The sequence below is a fragment of the Haliaeetus leucocephalus genome, unplaced genomic scaffold (assembly GCF_000737465.1).
Source record: "Haliaeetus leucocephalus isolate CR32 unplaced genomic scaffold, Haliaeetus_leucocephalus-4.0 Scaffold646, whole genome shotgun sequence".
NCBI lineage: Eukaryota > Metazoa > Chordata > Aves > Accipitriformes > Accipitridae > Haliaeetus > Haliaeetus leucocephalus.
Genome location: NW_010973082.1, coordinates 4,053,931 through 4,075,309, shown reverse-complemented (window position 1 = coordinate 4,075,309; position 21,379 = coordinate 4,053,931). Strand labels below are relative to the sequence as shown.

Genomic DNA, 21,379 nt, shown 5'->3' with positions numbered 1-21,379 from the left:
GTCGGGCGTGGCTCCCCCGGCACGTGACCGGGCTTGCGGTGAAGGGGCGGGGTGACCGGCTGCGGGGCCCGCGTCACGTGAGGGTGGAGAGCGGACGGCCGTTGGCAGCCGCGGGTGGGTCACGTGGGGGCGCCGTGGCGCCGCCCCCTTCCGCGCGGAGGTCCGAATCTTGTCCCGCGCGCGCTTTTCTGCCCGCCTGCCTCCCGCTCCTGTCAGGCGGCGGCGGCGGCCATCGGGCGGGCCCGCTCCATGGCGATAGGGCGAGCCTCCCCCCGCGGCTGAGGGCTCCGCTCCCCGCCAGCGTCCGGGGCATGGTGGGCAGGGTCGCCGTGGCCGCGGCGGCCGCCTCCCTCCCCGGGAAAGACGGCGACGCTCAGGTGGGGACGCGGAGGCGGGCCGGGGGGGCCGCGCCGTGAGGGCGGAGCGGGGGGGCTGGCGGCGGTCTTGGCGGGGCGGCCTGGGCGGAGGGCGACCCTTTGTCGTCGGCGCTTGACACAGAGCGTCTGGGGTGTGTGGGATGGGGACGACGGGAAACGCCGCCTGGACGCTGCGAGGCGGCTGCCGTGCCCGGTGCCCGGTACCCGGCTCCGCGCCCTCGCTCGCAGCCCGGCGGTCGGCGCTCGGGAGCGCCGCGCAGCCCGCGGCCCAAAGCTGTCATGAGACGCCTTCTTGAAGGGGCACCTCAGCGGAGTCCCCGGTAGCTTTGGGAAGATCCGTTCTCCGTCTCAGAGGATGCGATTTCGGAAGAGTTCGGTTTTCAATAAACTAGGAGAGTTATGAAAGTCTTTGTGAGCCGTCTTTCTTGGGGTCGTGGAAATAAATGCTCTTTTACGGTTCGGATCATGATACGAGTTCTCTTGTATTTGTTTTCTCAAGTATTTTTAAAGGTATGCTTTCTTCTTAAGACGAGTTAGATGTTTACGGTAGGATCGTATATCTTTAAGTGATGTAGGAATTTTCTGTTAAGCGCTCTACAAATGCTCAGGCGAACATCTCAAGGTAACCAATAGGTAGAGATCATCTGAATTGAAGTAGACTTTCTCAACTCCAGTATTACGAAATGTCTGCACAGCTGTTCCAAAGACCTTGTGGTCACTTTCCGTTTTGGCGGTCTCAAAGTTTCAGAACAGGATTTTTATTTATTTGAAATGGCTGAATCTTTATTTCAAGCTTAGAGGGCTTTTGAAAACATAAAGTTGATGTGCACACAGTCTTAGTGCATTGGCGTGAGTTTTTTATCCTCTGAAAAAGTACTGGTGTCACTAATACATACTGCAGATACTGTACTTTGTTACATTACCATACTAAGTCATCTTAAGTTTTTGAAAACTGTGATTAATGTTGAACTTTTTTATAGCCATGCAAGAAACGGCGAGAGGAGGATACTTCTGTAAAAACAATCACAAGATACTTTTCACCATTAGCAAAACCAGTGGACAAAGTGCTGTCACCACCAAAACCCAACAATATACTGGATTATTTTAAAAAGACATCTGTAACTGAGAAAGCTACATTACCAGTTTTAGCTGGAGAAAATAAAACACCATTGGATGCTGATGACAAAGACTGTAAGTCACCTTTTAAACCACTTTTAAAGCGGAAGAGGAAAGGGAAGAAAGCTAATTTAAATAATAAGCTGAGAGAGATGAAAGGATCTGAGAATGAGCATGAAATAGAAATTAGTCGTGATGACAGCAGAGAAACAACAGGACTGAAACAACACAGTAACGATTTTATTGCTACTTGTACTTTAGTTGACCAAAAATGTGCAAGAGAATCAGCAGAAGGTGATATACAAAGTGAGAACTTCTCAGATGCTGTCATCTGCAGAAAAAATGCAAAGAAAGTTGGTTCTGAAATAAATGGAACAAAAAATAGGATAAGAAAATCAAGGAAAAGGAAGCATAAAGTAGATATGGATTTGTCTGAAAGTTTTTCAGCTGAAAAGGAGCTGAATGAGAAGTGTAAAAAGGAAAATGAAGATAAGAAAAAGATGGTATCTCCTACAATAGCAGAGTGTGACGCTACTATTAGTGATTCCAGTTTTGCAGTTCATACGGATGATATGACATCACAGGTAAATAATAGTATAATAACAGTGTCATTTGAGGACTTCTTGAAGAGTCAGGGAGAAGATAATGTAGATCATGTTGAAGAAGACACAAAGCCAACAATGGATAATTCTGCTACAGCAAATGAAACTGACAAAAGTGATAGTATTAGTGACCCAGAAAAGTGTGAGGAATCTCAACAGCTACCACTTAGAACAGTAACTGTCCTTGCCCAAGTTCATTCCATTCCCCCCAAATTAGCTCCATTACGTAAGGAGCAAAAAGGGTCTAGGAAAATAGCTTCCATTTTTTTGAAGCAGAAGGGATGTGTAGGGGAAAAAGAAAGTAGCCCACCCCTCTTGGACAATGAACAAACTGAACAGGTTACTCAGAAAAGAAAATCTAATGTAGTTATTGAGGAAGAAGAATTGGAGTTAGCTGTACTAGAGACTGCAGGGTCAGATTCTTTGAAGCCAAAATGTACTCTGGAAGAAAGGCATCAGTTTATGAAGGCGTTTAGACAACCAACATCACATGTAATAAAAAGTGGAGTTAAAAAGGGTCCTGGAAAACAAAAGCAAGATATTGGAAAGTCTTCAAAAGAAAAAGAAAGACCTGAAGATGACATTGCTTCAAATAAAGGATTAGGAAGTGGAGTACCAGAAGATTATGTGGAGAAATATACATGTTCTGGTCCTGAAAGCAATAGAACTAAAACCAAAAGACCTAAAAAGTTTCAGAAAAAAGGAAACAGAAGAAGGAAAGCTTCAGAAACTAAAGAAAAGAATGTCCCGAATACTAGCAATTATAATGAAGATGAGGATTCAGGAGCTAATGTCCTTACTAAGGAAAACACCTTAGATGTAAGGATTTCATCAAGTCCAAAAGTGAATGAGTTAAGGAGGAGTTTAAGGCAGAAGAAAATCAAAACATCAGAAAATGTTACACCTAAAAAAAACAGGATTAGAAATACCTTCTCTGAAGATGAATTAAGTGGCTGTCCTTTACAGACGTCTACACCAAAAGTAAGCAAGCGATCCTTGAAGAAAAGTAACGTGTATAAAGCTGAGGTGATTACCATGCCCTTTGATGGAAACAGCCCAATAAGGTAAACATTTTAGAGTATATTCTACCTTTTTGCAGTTTGATTTCTTCCAAGTATTTTAAGAGTAAGACATAATTCGATTGGAATGCATACCAAAACTGCATGAATACTGATCATGGTGGGTAATAATACAGAAGAACCAAAGTTGACTCTATAAATGTGCTTGCACTGAAGACATTTAAAAAAAAATCCCAAACAACAAAAAAACCCCAAACAACCACCAATTAGGAGGGTTGCTACTGTTTGCAGCAGCACTGTATTTTTAAAAGCTTTTGAAAATGAGATTGAGAGTAACATTTCCCTTTATGATAAAGTAATAATTTCATAATACTTTTTTCCCTAATTAGAATGAGGTTTACACGTATCAGTGCGACTACAAAATCAAATAAAGCTGAAATGATGAAAAATGAAGAGTTTAACTCCAAAAATATAAAGGTAATCTATGTAACAGTTTATGTTTCGGTATTTGTCATTTACTATATGCTTATAATTGTGTTAATATTCAGTATTGTGTAACAGTCTAATGTAATACAGTAAGACAGTTCTCACGTGCCCTATGGAAAGATACTATTGCTGTGATTTATGATAGCGTTTGAGATAGTTTCTAGTACAGTTACTGTACCTTAGATTTTAAAATATGTTTTATTAGTGTAAATCTGCTTTTCATAACTTAACAGAAAAATCCAATAAAATAGTATGCTCATATTCTGCAGGTTCTCAGGATGGGACCTAGTGTTTGGGCACAGCAGAACAGCTTGGGCTTAAGAACGTCACTGCCCATATTTCATTTGTTCTGTGGACAAATTGGAGGATCCCCTTCTAGGGCTCTCACTCCCTTTTGAAAAGTATTTATATCATCTTGGTTTGCTCCTCTTTCCCAAGCTTTCATTTTCTTTTTGATACAAGTAAAATTTTATAAAAATCATATGCTTTTATGAATGTGAAAAATTATATTAATATGTGAAATACTTACCAAATATATTGCTGTTAACTGCCAGGTATTTTGGTTCTTTTGTACTTTGTTAACAGATAAGCTCTACTTCTAAAAATATATCCAAAGCGAAACAGCTGATTGAAAAAGCAAAGGCTATACGGCATAATAGATCAAAGGTTAATGAAGACTTACCAACTCCTGTGAGGCGCTCATCTCGACAGCAAGCTCTTGCTGAAAAGAAAAAATTACAAGAAAATGAAGTAAGCCTGTATACTTGGGGGGGGATTATTTTGATGTTTTTGTGATTCATTTAAGCAACAAAAATATTTCTTGCCTTGCAAACGTTTTTTTTAAAGAATCAAATAAGGTAGGTATCTATGCAGTGGTATGGTAAATGTCAAATAGTAAAGTAACTGCCAGGCATAGCCTGGAAAGCTGATCCTAATGCAGATCTATAACATGCACCAGATGGTCACACTTTAGAAATGACTCTTTCTCTTTCCTAATGGACAGTCAAGGTGTCTGTCTGTTTCAAATGTGTATATTTTAGACATTTAAATTTAAATGAGAGTAATTCTGGCCTTTGTTTATATATTGGAGATCTTATTCTATATACTTTTTCTGTGTAAACAGTAATAGAAGTATTGTATAATCTTCAAATTATATTTGCTAACTTCTAAGCTTTCTAGCAGTTTCTTCAGTTTTCTCAGTACTGATCACTAAATTGTATTGTTAATAAAGGAGGAAAAGTTGTTGTTTCCTTTCTTATATTATTTGCTTGCTTTCTAGGAATCGGTAGTAATTTTAGATTCAAGCCTGACTAATACCACTGCTACAGTGCAGAATGTGAAGCAAAAGAATCTTCGGAGCTTAAACGATGTTTTGGGGAAAAAGTCTAGAAACTCGAAAGCTGTGAAGAACTCAAACGGTAATTGGGTTTTACTGGACGTGTTTAATTTTTATTACAGTTATTGACTATTATAACTATTTTATAAAGCTGTCTTTGCAGTACATTCATCTTTTCTTCTGATGTTTTTATATAATGTTCCAATATATACCTTTTATTTTTATGACATGAGTTAATAGTGCAGAGGTTATTTACACGTGCTGCTTTGATTTTTCTTCATTCAGGGAAAACTGTTTGTTTGAATAACAGCCAATTGTACATCATCTTTTGTTGTGTTCTAATTTAAGGTGGGGTTTTTTAATGTTACAGAGAATAATGTCTATAATGATGAAATAACTAGAAATAAAACTATAATGAATTTTGTTAAAATACTCAGCTTTCCCTTAAGAAAAGGAGATTCCCTAATGTTATTAAATGGAACATATAAATAGTGAGCAGAGAAGTAAGGTTAGAATGCTATATCAGTGCTAATCTAATCATGGGTTTTTTTCTTCTTAAAGGAAAACTCGGATATCCACCTTCCTTCCTAGGCAGAAATGCTCAGAACTCTGCAGGTGAACCAATTGTGATTTTTGATGAAAGCAGGTCAGTTTTCAAGATTGCAATTGCTTAAGAACCAAAATATATTTCAAGGTTACTTTAACATTCATTTTACAAATTTAAATACGCTTATCAAAATGTGATATAAATGTTCATGTTTTTTACACTGATCAATATGTTAATCTGCTTGCAAAATTTGGGGGCTTTTTTTGCCAGTTGTTTCTTCAACCATTGTTGAGCCATTTTAGACTGTTGAAAATGTAGTTGATGACTGATTAAAAAGAAATCCTAAACTGCATATAAAAATACAAAACCAAAGAGGACTATTTTTAATTCAAATCTCTAACACAAAAATTAAAATTAAATGTGAACTTTCTACATTTAAATTAATTTTAGCAGTTCTTCCAGACTGTTCCTAAGTCGTGTGTAGAAGTGAATATTAAATTCTGTTGTAAGCCTTATATAGTTGGTAGCTCTAATGATTTTTTTGTTGTTGTTCATGTCTATTTTCATAAAGTCAAGATGCATCTGAAAATTCTCAAGATGATGATCAGTTCAGAGCAAAACGTGAATTCTTGATGAGTGGGTTGCCAGAGTCACTGAAAAAACAGATTGCAAAGAAAGCAGCAGCAATGGAAGCATACTCTGTTGCAAGCTCATGTTTTAAGACTGTTGTCCATGTACAGCAGAAGGATGACTGTAAGCTTTTGTTCAGCCATTCTGTAAATGTATATAATAATTTCTAGTAAATCTGTGCAGAAAAGAAATTTGAACAGCAGAACTTACTATTATGACTGGAATAATTGGTAGTTTCCTCTTGTTTTGTGTCACAGTAAGAAAACAAAACTTAAAAGCTTCCAGTGAGATGTTTTTGAATACACAGTTTACAAATTAAATTGATGCTGAAGTAATGTATATGTTTATGGGTGGGGATGCAAAATTCTTAATATTTAGTCAAAAAAGTTAGTCTTTCAAGTTTCAATTTGGAGAATAAAGATCATGTTGGACTGATTGGGGCAGAAACCTTTTCATTCTGACAAAGGCAAAATATTTCTCAAAAGAGAAAAGAACAGCCCATTTCTTTCCACTAAGTGAGGGAGTGTGCTACAATGTTCTTACGAAAAGGGCATGACAGAAAAGCAGAAGGTAGAATAGCACTTAACAGAGTTTATATTTGCAAACCAACCAATAATCAAACAAAATCCTTGGTGAGCATCTGTCCTACAGAGAGCCGGTGAGGGCAGAGGTTGTTATTCAGAGCGAGCAGAGCCCAGGAGCAACTTACTGGAGAAGTGTCGTATGCAAAAATGTGCAAATTTGTTCTGCTTGTGGGAGGTAGAATTAATAAAGATAAAAAGTTGATGCAGTGTAAGTCAAATAAGCTTGGCTTTGACATGATAAAGTTGTAGTTAAAAGAGCGTTTATTCTTCTTTACTGTGGGATGGTTTTGTCTCTGGCTGTATCTCTGTTTTGTTAACAAAAGTTTCCTCTTGTTGTTTGTTTTTTGTGGGGGTTCTTTTGTAGGTTATCCACTGTGGAAATTGAAATCACCATCATGTCCTCTACTAACTAAGCTAAGGAAACTGAATACTGAAGTCACTAATGTCACAAAAATCACTCTCTCACTTGGTGAATTTTCCACTGTGAATTCAAAACTAACTGGAAAATGTTCTGCACCTGTGGTTAGTACTTTAAAATGGGGGCTTATGTTACAAGAAAAATGAAAAGAAAATTGAAATTGTTTTGTTACTTGTTAGGACTTCCGTTGTTTTAAAAAATGCTGTAGTTTGAATCTGTGTCGGTCCTGAATTTTTTTTTTTCCTCGTATGTGATTTAGCCATTCTGCATCGTAACATTAGACAATTCTCAAGGCTTTCTGCTAATCTATGGGTTTAACAAGACAGCTACCAATTTAAATTATGCAAAACTGTCATTGTTATTCTGTGTAATATTTTCAAGTAATAATTTTTTTCTGTGTGTGTTACAGCTTTCTGGCCACCGACCAGTTTTTCCTGATACATTCAGGAAAGATTTACTAGATGAGATCATGTCTTCTAATTCTCAATTTCCTGTGAGAAAATACTTCTACAAGTTTCTGAAAAAGCAAACAGAATGGTTGGGTTTTGAAAACAGTATACAAGGTTAGTAATCTACATAGGGAAAAATAAATACACACTCACACTCTCTCTGGCATAAAAAGGCAACCTGGAATTTCCAGAAATGTTTCAGTGAAGGAATACTGTTGGTGGAAATAAATTGGTCCTCACATTTTAAGTCATTTTGACCAAAATCTTCAAATATGGCTTAAACAAATGTACGGTTGTAATGGACATAGCTTGAAATTTTAAAAGGATGTCACTTTTTTTTTTTCCCCCTCCTTTCTTAGAAAGCAGAGATGGTACTGCAAATTCTGAGGTAAATCAGAAACATTCTGACAATTTGAAGGAAACTAAGAGGAAAAGGAAAGAAACAGAAGACCACAAATCAAAAAGAAGAAAACGAATTGAAGGTACAGAGATGGAAATAAAATCCAGAGTTTCCAGGAACCTTATTTCTCACGTATCTGGAGAAAAACAAGCAGAAACAGGACAAGCAACACATTTGGGAAAAAACAAGACCCAGAAACCAGATGTTATGACAGAAGACACTGAATATTTATCAGAGCCAAATGCACTTTCAGGTAACTGCATTTCTGTCTGATTTTAATTCTCTTTGCACTGAGGGAATGTATATATGATGTATTTCAACTTTCCACTGCGGTGCAAAAATCATATCTAGTCTTAATATTCTACTAGACTTGATCAACTCTCTTGCATGTAGAACTATTTAAAAATGGGTATTTTCTTCTGTAGGTGTTGAAAAGGAAGACATGCTCTGGACAGAAAAATATCAGCCTCAAGATTCCAGTGAACTTGTGGGGAACAAGAAAGAAATTGAAAGGCTACACAGGTCAGAAGTGAGAGCGTGGATCCATTCTTAAAATAATTCAAAACATCCTGTTACTTGATTATGCTCAAAGAAGTGAAGTCAGTTATTTTACACTATGCTTGAATAAGATTTACAGGGTGTATGTTTGTGGCCTTTGTTTTGGTTTACTTCCAAAAAGTTGCAGAAACAAATTGTCAGTTGGTCTTTTCAAAAGAAAGATCTTTTGGTCATAGTTTCTTCTACAGTAATACCTCAGTAGCTTGTATGGTGTAGTATAAAACAAAAACACACGTGAAATGCTACATTAGGCTGTGGGATAGAATGAAATACTTAAGTAATTAATGCTGTTACCATTTGAGTAAAAACTATTTTTGTCAGGTTATTTAAGCTTACACACTATGAATGAGAGGTAGCAACTTACCAGTCCTTTTCCATACTTCCCTACAAGCATGCCTGATCCTCATCTTCATGCACTGCCTCCACTTTTGACAGCACTCAAGTCCATACAATATGTTGTGCTTTTAATTACGTTTTCTGTGTGGGTTTAAGTTATTGTTGTGGCTCTTATGCAGAATTTAAAGATCCATCAAATGATAAAGCATTTTCCACAGTTTATGTAGTTCACTAAGTGACTTGTTTTTATACCAATCAGCTAATAGAACAGAGAATGAAGAAGGAATCCTTTTTTACAAAAGGATCAAACAAACCCTGAACAATTTTGTTCTTTTTTTTTTTTTTTATCTGAAAGGACTTGTTATCCCTTTCAGAAACTTATCAAGTGGCTGATGTCCCCTAGTTTTATGTTCTGTTCCATCTGAATTTGGTTCACTTTATTCAGCAGTAATTTTTATTGTTCTGTTCTTTCCTTTTATAGTTGGTTAAAAGAATGGAAAAAAAGAGCTGATTGGGAAGAAAAAAGAAATCAGAAAGGGGAAAAGGAGGACAAAGAGCATCAAGGTGCTGCTAGAATTGAAAATAATATATATAGCTTCTTGTTGTTCAAGTTGGCGTAAAAATGACATGAATTGATAATGGTTTGAACAATCCTTCCTTTTCTTTTAAATAATTCTACAGATTCTTTGGACAGCCTTGACTTTAAAGAGAATAAATCTGATATTGAGGAAGAGACTAGTCTTTGCAATACAGTTCTGATAACTGGCCCACCAGGAGTGGGGAAAACTGCTGCAGTATATGCTTGTGCTCAGGAGCTTGGTTTTAAGGTTTGTGGAGTCCTTTTCTTGGTGCTATTTTTCTTATTTGTAACTAGTGATATGAAAGTACTCGTAATACAGGATGTCTAAATATATATTTTTTTTAATATATAAATTAAATACCATTGCAGATATTTGAAGTCAATGCCTCTTGCCAGCGTAATGGTAGACAGATACTGTCTCAACTAAAAGAAGCTACTCAGTCTCATCAGGTGGACAAAAAAGGCATTAATGCACATAAGCCTTGCTTTTTTAACAGCTGTAGCAGTGCCAAGTCACCAAGTAAGTTTCCTGGTTATATCTGGGTTTTTTGTTTGGTTGGGGTTTTCGTTTTGTTAGTTTTGTTGTAGGAACTGAGTTCCCCAAACAATTTTTAGACATCAGCTGTTTAAAAAAGGTAGCAAATTTCAGCTTATCTGGCCGTAATAATAAGAAATGCTCTGTTGGTTAACGCAACTACATACCAAATTAAATCATGACTTTATCAAGCTGACTGACTCTTGATTATCTTAAGTTATTTCTGTACTGGTGGAGTAAGTGCTATAGCACTTGTATAGAAAGCTGAACAGAACGCATTCCCTATAACAGGAGAAAAGTAAAACAAGCAGAAATCAGCACAGTAAACCTGTCCTGTACTAGATACAAAACTGAGATTTGCTCTAAATTTGCCTGAGAAATGTCAGTCTGAGATTACATTTCCAGCTTAAGTTTAATATAAAACATATCTTGCAGAAAAAATGTATTCTCCAAAGAAAGTTGTTTCACCAAGAAAACCTCCACTGTCACCAAAAGGAGCAGGATTAAAACGAAGCTTACCCCCTAAAACACTTGCAAACTATTTCAAAATTTCTTCCAAACGTAAAGGTAATGATGGAGGAGTAATATCTCAAGAAAAAAACAAAGGTGGGTATCACTATTTAATAATTATTTACCTCTGAAGATGGAAAAGCTATACTGTAATACTATATATGTGGACCTGTGTGGAGAAAAGAGTAGAGCACACTTATTATGCTCTAACTGCCAGCAAGAATAATGTAATGCATCTCAGGTACACTTAACTATATAGGAAGTTGTCATTATTCTGTATTACAGGAGAGTTAACTAGGGTACAGACAATCTGAATTTCAGTAGGCTTTCCTTAGTTGTTTGGGTTTGGGTTCCTCCCCCCCACCCCTCGGGCATTTAGGTAAGAGAAGATAAATTAAAAACTGTCTCTAGAAAAACACCTTTATGCTATATCAGTGCCTGTTTCAGATTGGTGTGGAATGGTCGTTGTGCTAGGTGGTGTGTATATCTATCTATCTATCTCAAAATGACTGCCACAGAATTAAGAGGTCCTGTAAAGCCAATAAATGTTTGATTACTTACTGTGGATTTTAATACATAGAAGGGCACACTGAAATCTTTGAGTCTCTTAACATTGGAAGGTACATTTTCAAATGTTTCATGGGATCTGGAAGCCTTAAAGAGAGGTTTTTAAAAAGGAAATAATATACTTGGACAACCAGTATTTTTGCATAGACAGTAGAGAGGAATGCATGAGCAAAGTGCTGGATAGAATTGGGGCAATCGAGTCTAGTCCTTGTCATATTGCACTGTCTTGAAGGGCTTATATCTACTGCATGCCCCCAAGACATCATAGGTCACAAACAGTTGAATTCCCAGCAAATTTGTTGCACTTTTCTTTTAAACAAGATACATCAGAAAAGGATGTAGGTCACACTTCTAAGTTTTTGTGTCAGTGTAAATTTTCTTAAGCAGTTTGTACATGGAGTGGTTTTGAAACCAGTGTCTAAAATGCATGTTAAATGTTTTCAGTCCTCCCATACTTCTTGCTCAATTCTTTGCCCATCTGCAGGAAATACTCAGGATTCATGTGAAGAAAAGAAAGATGCTCAAATGAAGCCAATAAACAAAGAAGTAGAAGGAGGAGAACACAACAGAAAAAGTGCAACATCTCTCATTCTTTTTGAAGAGGTAAAATTCATGTGAAATATACTGATGTGAGCAATATGTCCTTTCATTATGTTTAAAGAATTTAACTTTTTTTCCCTTCCTCCTTGAGACTTCTAGGTAGACTCAAGTGTGAGGATTATCAGCTTCTTAAAAATTAATTCAGTGTTTACTGATTTCATCCTCATGAGTACTGCTTTAACCATGGATCACTATTTTACAAAGTTATTTTAAAAGATAAATAAATTATCATCTATCAACAGTTGTTCACTGTTGGAAAAGTTTGCAGGATTCTGCTAATTTAATTCCTTTGATTATGTCAAAAGTGTTGGTTTATAATTTTACTCTACTTACATGCACTGAGACACTTTAAAAGTTGCCATTAACACCCCAGTAATTACAATATCTAAGCCCACATTAAATTCTTCTTTTCTGTAACCTCTTGCCCAAAAGTGTCTTTGAGTCTTAAACGAAAAATACAAAATTGCAGCCAAGAATGTAATTTCAAGTAAATAAAGGAGGTACAGCAATGTTGGCAAATGTGGGTTGATCCTACAGCTCACTGGTGCAAATCTATTAAAAAGAAAAAACAAACGTCAAAAGCCATCTGGACATGGTCCTGGGCAACCTGCTCTGTGTGACCCAGTTTGAGCAGGGAGGTTGGACAAGGTGACGTCCAGAGGTCCCTTGCAACCTCAACCAGTCTGATTTTTGTAAGCTTCAGCACGGAAGATGGTGATCAAAGTGTTGTGTGCTAACAAGTGAACTTTACCTGAAGCATGCATACTGTCATTGCCACAGCCTGTAGGTATTGTTAAAGCTATTGATATTTTGTACTTAATTTGTCTTCTATAGGTAGATATAATATTTGATGAAGATGCAGGATTTCTAAGTGCAGTAAAGACATTCATGGCAACTGCAAAAAGACCTGTAATTCTTACTACCAATGGTGAGTAGTGTTTGTTATGGAAATTAGGCTTTACAGACAGAAGAGCCTCTTTCAATAAGATGGCTTAAATGGTGATGGTTGAATACAGCTCCTAAATGTAAAATTAAATGTGTGGAGACTATAAAGTAAGTATTTTAGTATTTGAATAAGGATACTGGCTGCTTTAATGGGTAAAGAAAATAACTAGTTTTGAACATAATGTCGTGACAGTTCGCTGATATCTCTTTATATAGATCCAACATTCAGCTTAATGTTTGATGGCTATTTTGAAGAGATCAATTTTAGAACCCCTTCCTTGGTAAGTCTGTGTTTAGAAATGCAGATATGTCCGAAGCAAGTAATTGTCAGCTAATTTAAGTCTGAAATTTAAATGTTGGTGTAGATTTATATTTATCTGATGTAATATATCTGTTTCATCAGAAGACTGTTTTTTGGAGTTTTATGCAAGGATGTGTAGGATGTATTTATCTTTACATGTAGAATTTTTACTACTAGCCTGGAAGATTTATTTTCTGAGCCATTTAGTATATGAGAGAATTACAATAAGAACATCACTTAATTTAGTTTTTAGGATGTAGTAAATAACTTCATAGATGATACATCTAATAGCTTTGATCTGAAGGCTGACTATGCCTGTATTGGTTCATTCATTAAAAAGTATAGGAACTACTCTACAAATATTATGCATTATTCCTTTAATGTAAGCACTAGTATTCTGTATAGCAAATAGTTTCATTTGCAGCTATGTGTTATATGAAAAACCTAAATAAATGAGAAACGGAACTAACTCAAGAAGGGGAATTTTTTTTATGTGAAATTGAAAATCTTTTGGGCTACCAGACAGTTGCAGAGTTGAAAGAAGGAAAAAAAAACCTTTAAAGTTAATATAGTTCACTAAGACCTGTTCACTGGTGATGAGAAACAAGGTGTATGTGGTTTCAGGAACGTAGGCAGAATATGTGTGTTTTGTTCGTTTTTAATGAGTTGATTTCCTAAATTTAACTTAATTCTCTGATGTGGGCTGTTTGGATTTGGTACAATATTCTGCTTTTCTATAGAGGTGTTAACATAGCTGTAATCTAATAAACTAATCTTCTGTATTAAAAGGAAAAATGTATTGCAAGCATAAATAGAATAATTTCCTTCTGTGTGATGTATTGAGTCTGAGTGGTAAGAGCTGTTTTCAGTGGTCTTTGTCTAACTTTTGTTTAGATAAATGCTGCTAGCTATCTTCAAGTGCTGTGTTTGGCTGAGAATCTACGAACAGATGTAAAAGACTTAGCTGCTCTGTTAACCACAAATAACTGTGACATCAGACAAAGTGTTCTGTACTTACAGTTTTGGGTTAGAAGTGGAGGTGGATGCTTGAAAGACAAATGTTTGGCACATTATGGTAGGTTGATTTAATTTCATTTTTTAAAAAATTCTCTATCTTAACATGTATTTTAGTAAATCAAACCATTCTTAGACACATATGAATAGATGGTAACTTTCTGTAAGACTCTTAAACATTTGGGTAGGGTTTTGTTTGTTTGTTTGTTTTTTCTGGCTACTTCAAAGCCTTGTATATATACATAGGGAACTAAAAGTTTGATTTTTATTGCACCTGTTTATTACCTGCCATTATGGGACATAATTATCTTCCTTTCCTCTTCTGAGTAGCAATATTGGGCAGAGCAGGGAGCCAGCAGTAGTTTCCCTTCAACTCGGAGTTTGTAGTTCTTTATCCATTTAGCTGAGTTGTAGGTAATTCACCTAGAAGAAGCAGAACTGAAAAAGGAGATAAATTGGACAGCTAGCAAGCAGGCAGCAAGGGTAAGAACTTGGTCCCAAAGGATACAGGAAGAGTATCCTCAACAGGTGTGGGTGTGTGAGCAAGCGACAGAGACTAGCAGGGCATGAAAGGAAGAACAGGCTATTTCAAATGGTTACATGCAGAGACGGGAGGGTGGGCAGATGGCTAACACTTAAAGAAACAAAATGGGGATGATGAATGGACACAGGGGATGACTTATTTCAGTTGTTATATTCGTTCAGAACTGCAGCAAGAGGCGACAGTTACAGTATCTTTTATAAAAGGAATTGAGGCAAAGAGGGGAAAAATCAGTTTCATGATGCAATTGTTTCTTTTCAAGTAAAGCATGTTATCTTTGTGCAGGAGGAGATGAGACAAATAAAGCAGATCACGTAATTAATTCTGAAAAGTCTACTGATTCCAAGACTGATTTTTGTCAAGCTGATGCATGTCTTCAGGAGCTTCCAAAATGTGATACAGGCTGTGTAGAGACATTGCTTGGCCTTAAGAATATCCTGTTGCCTTCAGAAGATTTGTTTACATTTCTTAAGGTATTTTTGTAGTTGACTAGCTAATACTTCGAATGATTGCTAGATAATTGAGTGTAATAGTCGCTATAAATAGCATCTTCTTAGAAGTAAATCTCTTTGAAAAGGTTTGTTGTAGAAATTAGGGGATTCTGTTGCTATTAAGCAAAATCTGAACTGGGGCAGTCTCCTGCAAGCCAAACAGTCCCTTGCCTCATAAACACAAAGCCAGGAGTATGCAATTTTCTGTAATTAATTTTTTTTAAATAAAAATGTTTTTTAATGTATTAATAAATTTTTCATTATTATTATTTTACAGCACAAAATCACAACCATGGAGAAATGGAATAAATTGATGCAGCTTCTCACAGAATTCCAGATGAAGAAAGTGGATTTTATATACAGTAATCTTGAACTTATTCTTCCCTTACCAGTGCAAGTTCTTTCAGACCAATCTGAAGCCTCTAACTCTATACTTGAAAGGACTACCATAGTTTCTTCAAAAAACAGATCTACTAACAGTTACTGCTCTGGAAAAAGTAGCTCTGGAAAAAGTAGCTCTGGAAAAAAGTCTAAAAAGACAAAGAATCAGAAAAGGCTTGAAACATTGGATGATAGTGACTTATTTGATACTGGACTCAACTATTCAGCTGAATTCATAACTTTGCCATCGGATAGTCCTACGTCACGTGCTGAAGTGAATAAAGAGGAATCAAAATTATTGATGAATAAAGAAGAAAAAGAAATTAAAACTAAAACCTCAGCAAATGAGAAAAGGTCTGCTCTTGTTTCTCAGTGTCTGAATTCACTGACTGAATTTGTGGAGAACATGTCTTTCTTGGATTGCTGTGTAAACACTAACACCAAGGAACCCCTGGAGTTTTCTAAAGATGAAGGATTTAATTGGACAAATGGCAAAATCAAAAATGGTCTTTGTGATGAATTCAGTATAGAAAATACTGATTGGTGGAGTTCCCAGAGCTGTAGTGAAATAAAGGCAGCTATTGAAGCACTCAGTTTTAACAAATGTTTTGTTAATATTTCACAAAACTTGGAATCTTCTTTAAATACCAGTAAAACACCTGAAAGTGATCAGCTGGAGGGACTTACTTTGCATATTTCAAACACAAGAAATTATGTATCCTTTAATCAGTCAGCTGATTCAAGGTAAGACTTTGCTAATATTTCTGGAATGTAATGCAGTTTTTTGTCAAAAGAAGAATTTCACAGGGTGTAGGACTGTTTCAGATACTATGAATACATGATCATACCAATATCAATGACATCAGTATGTCTCAAAATGCTGGAATACGTTGTTCACTTTGCTTATATAAGCTTAAATTAACTGCTTGGCAATCTGCAAAAGTGTTTGAATAGCCTGACTATAATGTTGTTCAGGAATGGTAGCCTTAATCTAGTCTATTTACTTTAAAAATGAACAGACAAATACCACCACCCCCACCAAAAGAATAACAAAAACCTAAAGGGATGGCTTTTTCAAGACAGACAGATGGACTGAAATGGATTCTGCAAGTACTAGACGTGCAAATTTTTCATCCAGTGCCTGGTTGTATTGAGCCTGTTTTAAATGCATAGGTGTTGGTTGATGAAGACCTAACAAAATTCAGAGCAAAGTTCTTGCAATTTTTTTTTTAGTAACTTATGCTAGTGAAGAATAACCTTAATATATTATAAAAGATCAAAGAATACATTGCTGCTAGCAACTGTGGATATGAAAGATTGTTTTTAACTTAAATAAGTCATCACACCTGAAATGGGCATAATAGGTGAATGAAACCTATTCAAGTGTCTGAATAGGTAAATGGGTTAGACTCTTATTTCTGTAAGTCAGTACCCAGAGGAGCAATGTCAAAATGGATCTAACCATCTAACCTGTGACCAAGTTTGGCCAATATATCATGAGTTATACGTTGGATCTGATATTTACATTCTGGCAAATACCAATCACATGATGCTTTTTATTTTTGAAGACCACAGATGCTTTTGGTTACATTATCTGATGGATGTACTAAACCTCACATACATAACTAGATTGTGAAGACCTCCCCAGATTAGACTCCATAGTTAAGCTAAGAGCATTGGCCAAACAAACTACGGTCCCTCATGTTTCGGTCTGAGTGCAGCTTTGGGATGCTGTGTAGGCAACACACGATCAGAAGTTGCAGGCATCTAATCCATTGGGACACAGTTTTGGACATAAGTATGTTTAAGAGATTTTTAAACCAGTGGATTTGATCATGAAGGAACAAAATAGGGACTACACATTCTTGAACAAGAAACAATAAAGCTTCATTCTCCATTTTAGCATTCACAAAAAAGCACAGAAGAGGCTGGCAGCCATCAGAACTGTATTTTCCAGAAGTCCTTTAAACCTGGGTAATAAGCAAGCCAGCATACTTGAATACCTCCCCACTCTTCGCAGTATCTGTAGGTCTGAGAAGCTTAAAGAGCAAGGGAAGACTAAAAGAAGGTATGTTTTGGTTTTCTTAAATCTTGCTACGTTTCAATATACAAGGTAGTTACGAATTTTAATAAAATACTTTGTCAAATAATTCTAGACAAGAAAGGTGAACGTTTGCCTCTCCAAATAATAAAAGTGTTACCTCTTATTTGGAAATAACTTTGTCCCCTTATAGTCACTTCTACTTTTCTTTTTATAGGTTCTTGCATTATCTTGAAGGGATTCATCTCGAAATACCCAGACAAATGATAAATGGTCTGTCTTTGGACTTCCCTTAAAATTGCTAACACCAGAACTACTTTGTGCCTGATGGTGGTATTCTCACCATAATTTGATTATTTTTTTATTTTTTTTTAACCACATTATTTTATTGTATATTCAGAGCCATTTGTATATTAAATTTCTATAAGTATTTAAAATAATGTATATATCTATTGTCATGATACTGCTCTCCACAACTGAAATGTGGGTGGGTTTGGTGCTTGTCCAATAAGTGCATTTATAATATTAAATGCACAAACTAATCAATGGGGACTACTTCATACTATCTTTCTCTGTAATTTGTGTATCACATAGCAAGAAGTCTTTTTGTAATGACCAACTGTCACAACTTCCACAGCAAAGATGCTTTTTTCTGAGGAGACACTTTTATTAAAATAAGCTTGTTTCTTTCTGAAGTCCCAGTTAAGTGTTGAATAACTTGGGGTGGGAGGGGGCAGGGAGAGGATGGACAAGTCTTCTAAAGTGTAAATGACTATGAACAACTCTTCACAATAACAACTGGGTAACAAAGTCTTTATAAAGCACTATGCCTCAATGTACATATATTTGTATACAGTCATTTCATTTCATTATTTACAGCTGTCAGATCTGCATATTAATCTCCTAAAAAGGTAGAGAAATGATTACTGTAGCTCAAGATAGTCTCAGAGATTAGGCAAGATTTTGTAAATAATAATTATTCCAGTGTTACTTTGGTTTCAGTAATATTTAACTACTTCTAGTCTTGTATATTGTGTTCTATTTTTATACTTCATTTTGTATTTGACAAGACTTCAGCCTGATTATTTGTGATTGAATCTGGTTTTATATGACAATAAATTTGTGAGACTTTGCTACAGTTCTGAATATTTCTGTTGTATGAAAAGTAAGACTCCTAAAACTTAATGTTTTCAGTCCATAAAGATGATGTTTAAGGGTTTTCTAACTGGAAATATTTCAACCATGTACTCTTCCACCTTTTATATTGCAGTTGGACTGTTTCTCTTCCTCAAACTGAGTCAGATTGGTGCCATGCAGTGGTACTCCACTTACCTCAATGTCTGTAATAATGAGGAAGGCCATTTTCTAGTACAGTCTGTTCTCATCTTATATTTTTCATGTCTAAAAGATGTTCAGGAATGAGAAATATTTATGAAAACAGTAAATTATTTTAAGCTTCCGCATTGTAGATAATAATCTTTATAGCTTACTCTTTCTGTAGCCCAGAATTATCAAATAAGAATGAAATAAAGCGGTGGCTGTTAAAATCTTAATGGGTTGTATTGTATCAATGGTCTAAGCAACTCTTGTACATTTTTGTAAAAATAAATACATAAAAATTAAAAACTTTTAAAAATAAAAAAGTAAAAGTATATCTGTTCACCGCTTTATAAAGGCAATGTCAATCTAACTAGGTTGCAGTGGGGACCTACATAAATTGGAAACAGGCCCTATAAAGTATTATTATTTTAGGAAATTCATGGGTAATTTAAAAGACATAAAGTAGAAAGCAATGGGAGACAACTTAACTTCCCTTTGAAGTCAACTCTTTGGTTCTAATAACTGCCTTAAGAATTTTTTTTTTTTTTAATAGAAACTCCAGCCGATGGTGTCCAAAAGGAGTCCAAAATGTCAGGTGGAATTCAAGTATTTCACTTCTTGATAAGATACTTGTGTGCAATTAACCACATAAAAACAACTCAAGCTAGTTTGAATGAAAGTTAATCTATCTACCTGTGATGATTTATTTGAACTCTGATAAACTAGCAATGTTGCATTTTATGCAGCAAGTATAAGCATCTTTTTTATGCTAGAAGAAAGCAAGTTTCCGTGAGCGATGGGCTGGTCTTGAGAAAGAGATCTGGGGCTGGTTTTGATTAACTCGGCTTAAAAGGAAATGCTTCACAAGATCCATTCCAGTACTGCAGAAGTTGCCTACCTTTGATTCAGAATGTTTTCCTGCAATAGTCTGGGCCTTGCTTATTACTTTATACTGCCCATCGAGCTAGTTTGTGTGCCTTATGTAGTAGGGCACTCAACATTGCTTCCACAGTGTGAAAGTATTATGTAAGAAAAAACAAGCTTCTCTTTGGAGCAGTTTCTTCCAAAATGTAAAAATCAGCTTCAGGCACCCTGGGAATGACTGAAGATACCTGGAAAGGAAAAAGACAAAACTCATGCTGCAATCTACCTAAACAAAAGAATTCAGTGAAACCAGAAGTAGAAAAAAAAACCCCCTCGAGTTTCACAGTGACTCTACATCCTATTTAAGCAGTAGTTATTACTAGGTGTACACTAATTTAAAAACAAAAAAAACAAGAAACATGTTCTTGTTGAAATCTTAGCCAAGTTTCAAGCTTTTCTTTCTTTTTACTGTCATTCCAATATTGCTTTCTAGAATGTAAATGAAAGTGACATTATTCTACAATCCCATGAGTAATACAGAAAAAAGCAGTTAAGCTTTAGGCATGTTCTTGCAAGCATATACTGTATTAATACTAATGCAGAGTAGAAGCAGGAGGATGGAAGGATCCCTTTACAAGCAAGACTATCTCAGGCTTTGTAAAAGCCTTGAAACAGGGCAAGATGTATCTTGACATGAGGGCTGGGAAGGACGTGTCCCTTGCAAGTTGCAGAAAGGCACTGAAGCTCAACCATCTGAGTATGACATGAAGAAAAAATCATGGGGCTACTGACCAATCCCAGTTTTTTTGGGTGGCACTTTTATATGTTGTCTTGAATATCAATTTTGCAAATGTACAGATTCTCTTTTTTTATTTTACAGGATTTGTAATGACAACAGGGTAAGTGCTGAAAAGAGATTTTATGTAGGTAGTTGAACAACTCAACTTTTCAGATATTCTGCTGTTTATTTCATGACTTCACAATATTTAAAAAAAAAATAAAAGGTACAACGCTATTTAGTGCCTAAAAAGATGGAAAAAATGTGTCAGTGCTTTCAACTGATAATACATCTCTAGTATAGTATTCCATCATCTGTAAAGTATCTACAGTGTTTTTACAAGATTATACATGAACTTTACTGAAGAAGAATCTCCTGTAATAGTCCACTGTAGTAATGCAAGTTAACTATGCAAATTAAGTTTAACCTGAAACTCGTAAAATGAAAAATACTTGAATACTCTTAATCTATCTGATTTCATTAACCTTCTTGAAAATCTTTACCTCGTCTTAAATTTTTCTCTTTCGTCTTTTTCTTAGATAAACTGAGTATCAAGTCACGGACCTTTTGGCATTGGCTTTCTCCGGAAAGAGGGACGTTTGCATTAGGACTTGCAAATGCTGAAGTGCTCCGTTTCCCTCTATTGAATTACGCTGACAGGCTTTCTTCTTGTGCCACTTTGGTGTCGCACAGCTCCTTCTCCGATACCGCCTTGAGCGCTTGCAGGGTGGCAGAGCTCTGCTGAGGAGCGCGTTAACTCGCCTGCTCTCTGCGATACCAATGCTTTGATCGACGTCTGGTGAACGGAGACCGTTCCGGTATGTAGCAGGCTTTCTTCTTATTGTTATCTTAGAGACGAACCCGAGGTGGAGTTGAGGCAAACCGGTTAGGTGCGTGGATGAGCCCTCCTCCTGCAACCAGGACCTTTAGCACTGACTTTCCAGAGCAGAAACTCCTAACCCCTACCCTCGCCTTGACTCAGCGCTGGGCAAAGAAATCTCCTCGTACCGGCCGCTGCCGCCTCGCCTCACTCGCACTACCGCGGAGAAGAAC

General features: G+C 36.5%; 2 protein-coding genes across 2 annotated transcripts in view; one reads left to right on the top strand and one right to left on the bottom strand.

The window, feature by feature from the left end:
- The window catches only part of CRLF3 (cytokine receptor-like factor 3), a 14,712-nt gene extending 14,399 nt beyond the window's left edge, over window positions 1-313 (bottom strand). The window contains exon 1 of the mRNA XM_010578742.1: window positions 134-313. Within this exon, the coding sequence (XP_010577044.1) occupies window positions 134-313 (180 nt within the window). The remainder of the gene's footprint in view (window positions 1-133) is intronic.
- Window positions 312-18,038, top strand: ATAD5 (ATPase family, AAA domain containing 5). Its single transcript, XM_010578654.1, has 23 exons — window positions 312-377; window positions 1,358-3,159; window positions 3,504-3,591; window positions 4,186-4,350; window positions 4,880-5,018; window positions 5,498-5,582; window positions 6,055-6,236; window positions 7,062-7,219; window positions 7,525-7,678; window positions 7,924-8,217; window positions 8,390-8,486; window positions 9,340-9,422; window positions 9,540-9,685; window positions 9,808-9,958; window positions 10,409-10,579; window positions 11,535-11,653; window positions 12,485-12,578; window positions 12,812-12,876; window positions 13,791-13,971; window positions 14,737-14,924; window positions 15,220-16,067; window positions 17,227-17,391; window positions 17,582-18,038. Exons 1-23 carry the CDS (start codon window positions 312-314, stop codon window positions 17,658-17,660), a joined length of 5,520 nt encoding a protein of 1,839 aa, XP_010576956.1. The 3' UTR covers window positions 17,661-18,038.
- The last annotated feature ends 3,341 nt before the right edge of the window (window positions 18,039-21,379 follow it).

Bases quoted from the DNA above. Each gene is read 5' to 3' on its own strand.
- ATAD5 (XM_010578654.1), top strand. From the start codon at position 312: ATGGTGGGCAGGGTCGCCGTGGCCGCGGCGGCCGCCTCCCTCCCCGGG. The intron at 8,487-9,339 runs GTCAGAAGTGAG...TTCCTTTTATAG, and splicing joins GAAATTGAAAGGCTACACAG to TTGGTTAAAAGAATGGAAAA. The intron at 13,972-14,736 runs GTAGGTTGATTT...ATCTTTGTGCAG, and splicing joins CAAATGTTTGGCACATTATG to GAGGAGATGAGACAAATAAA.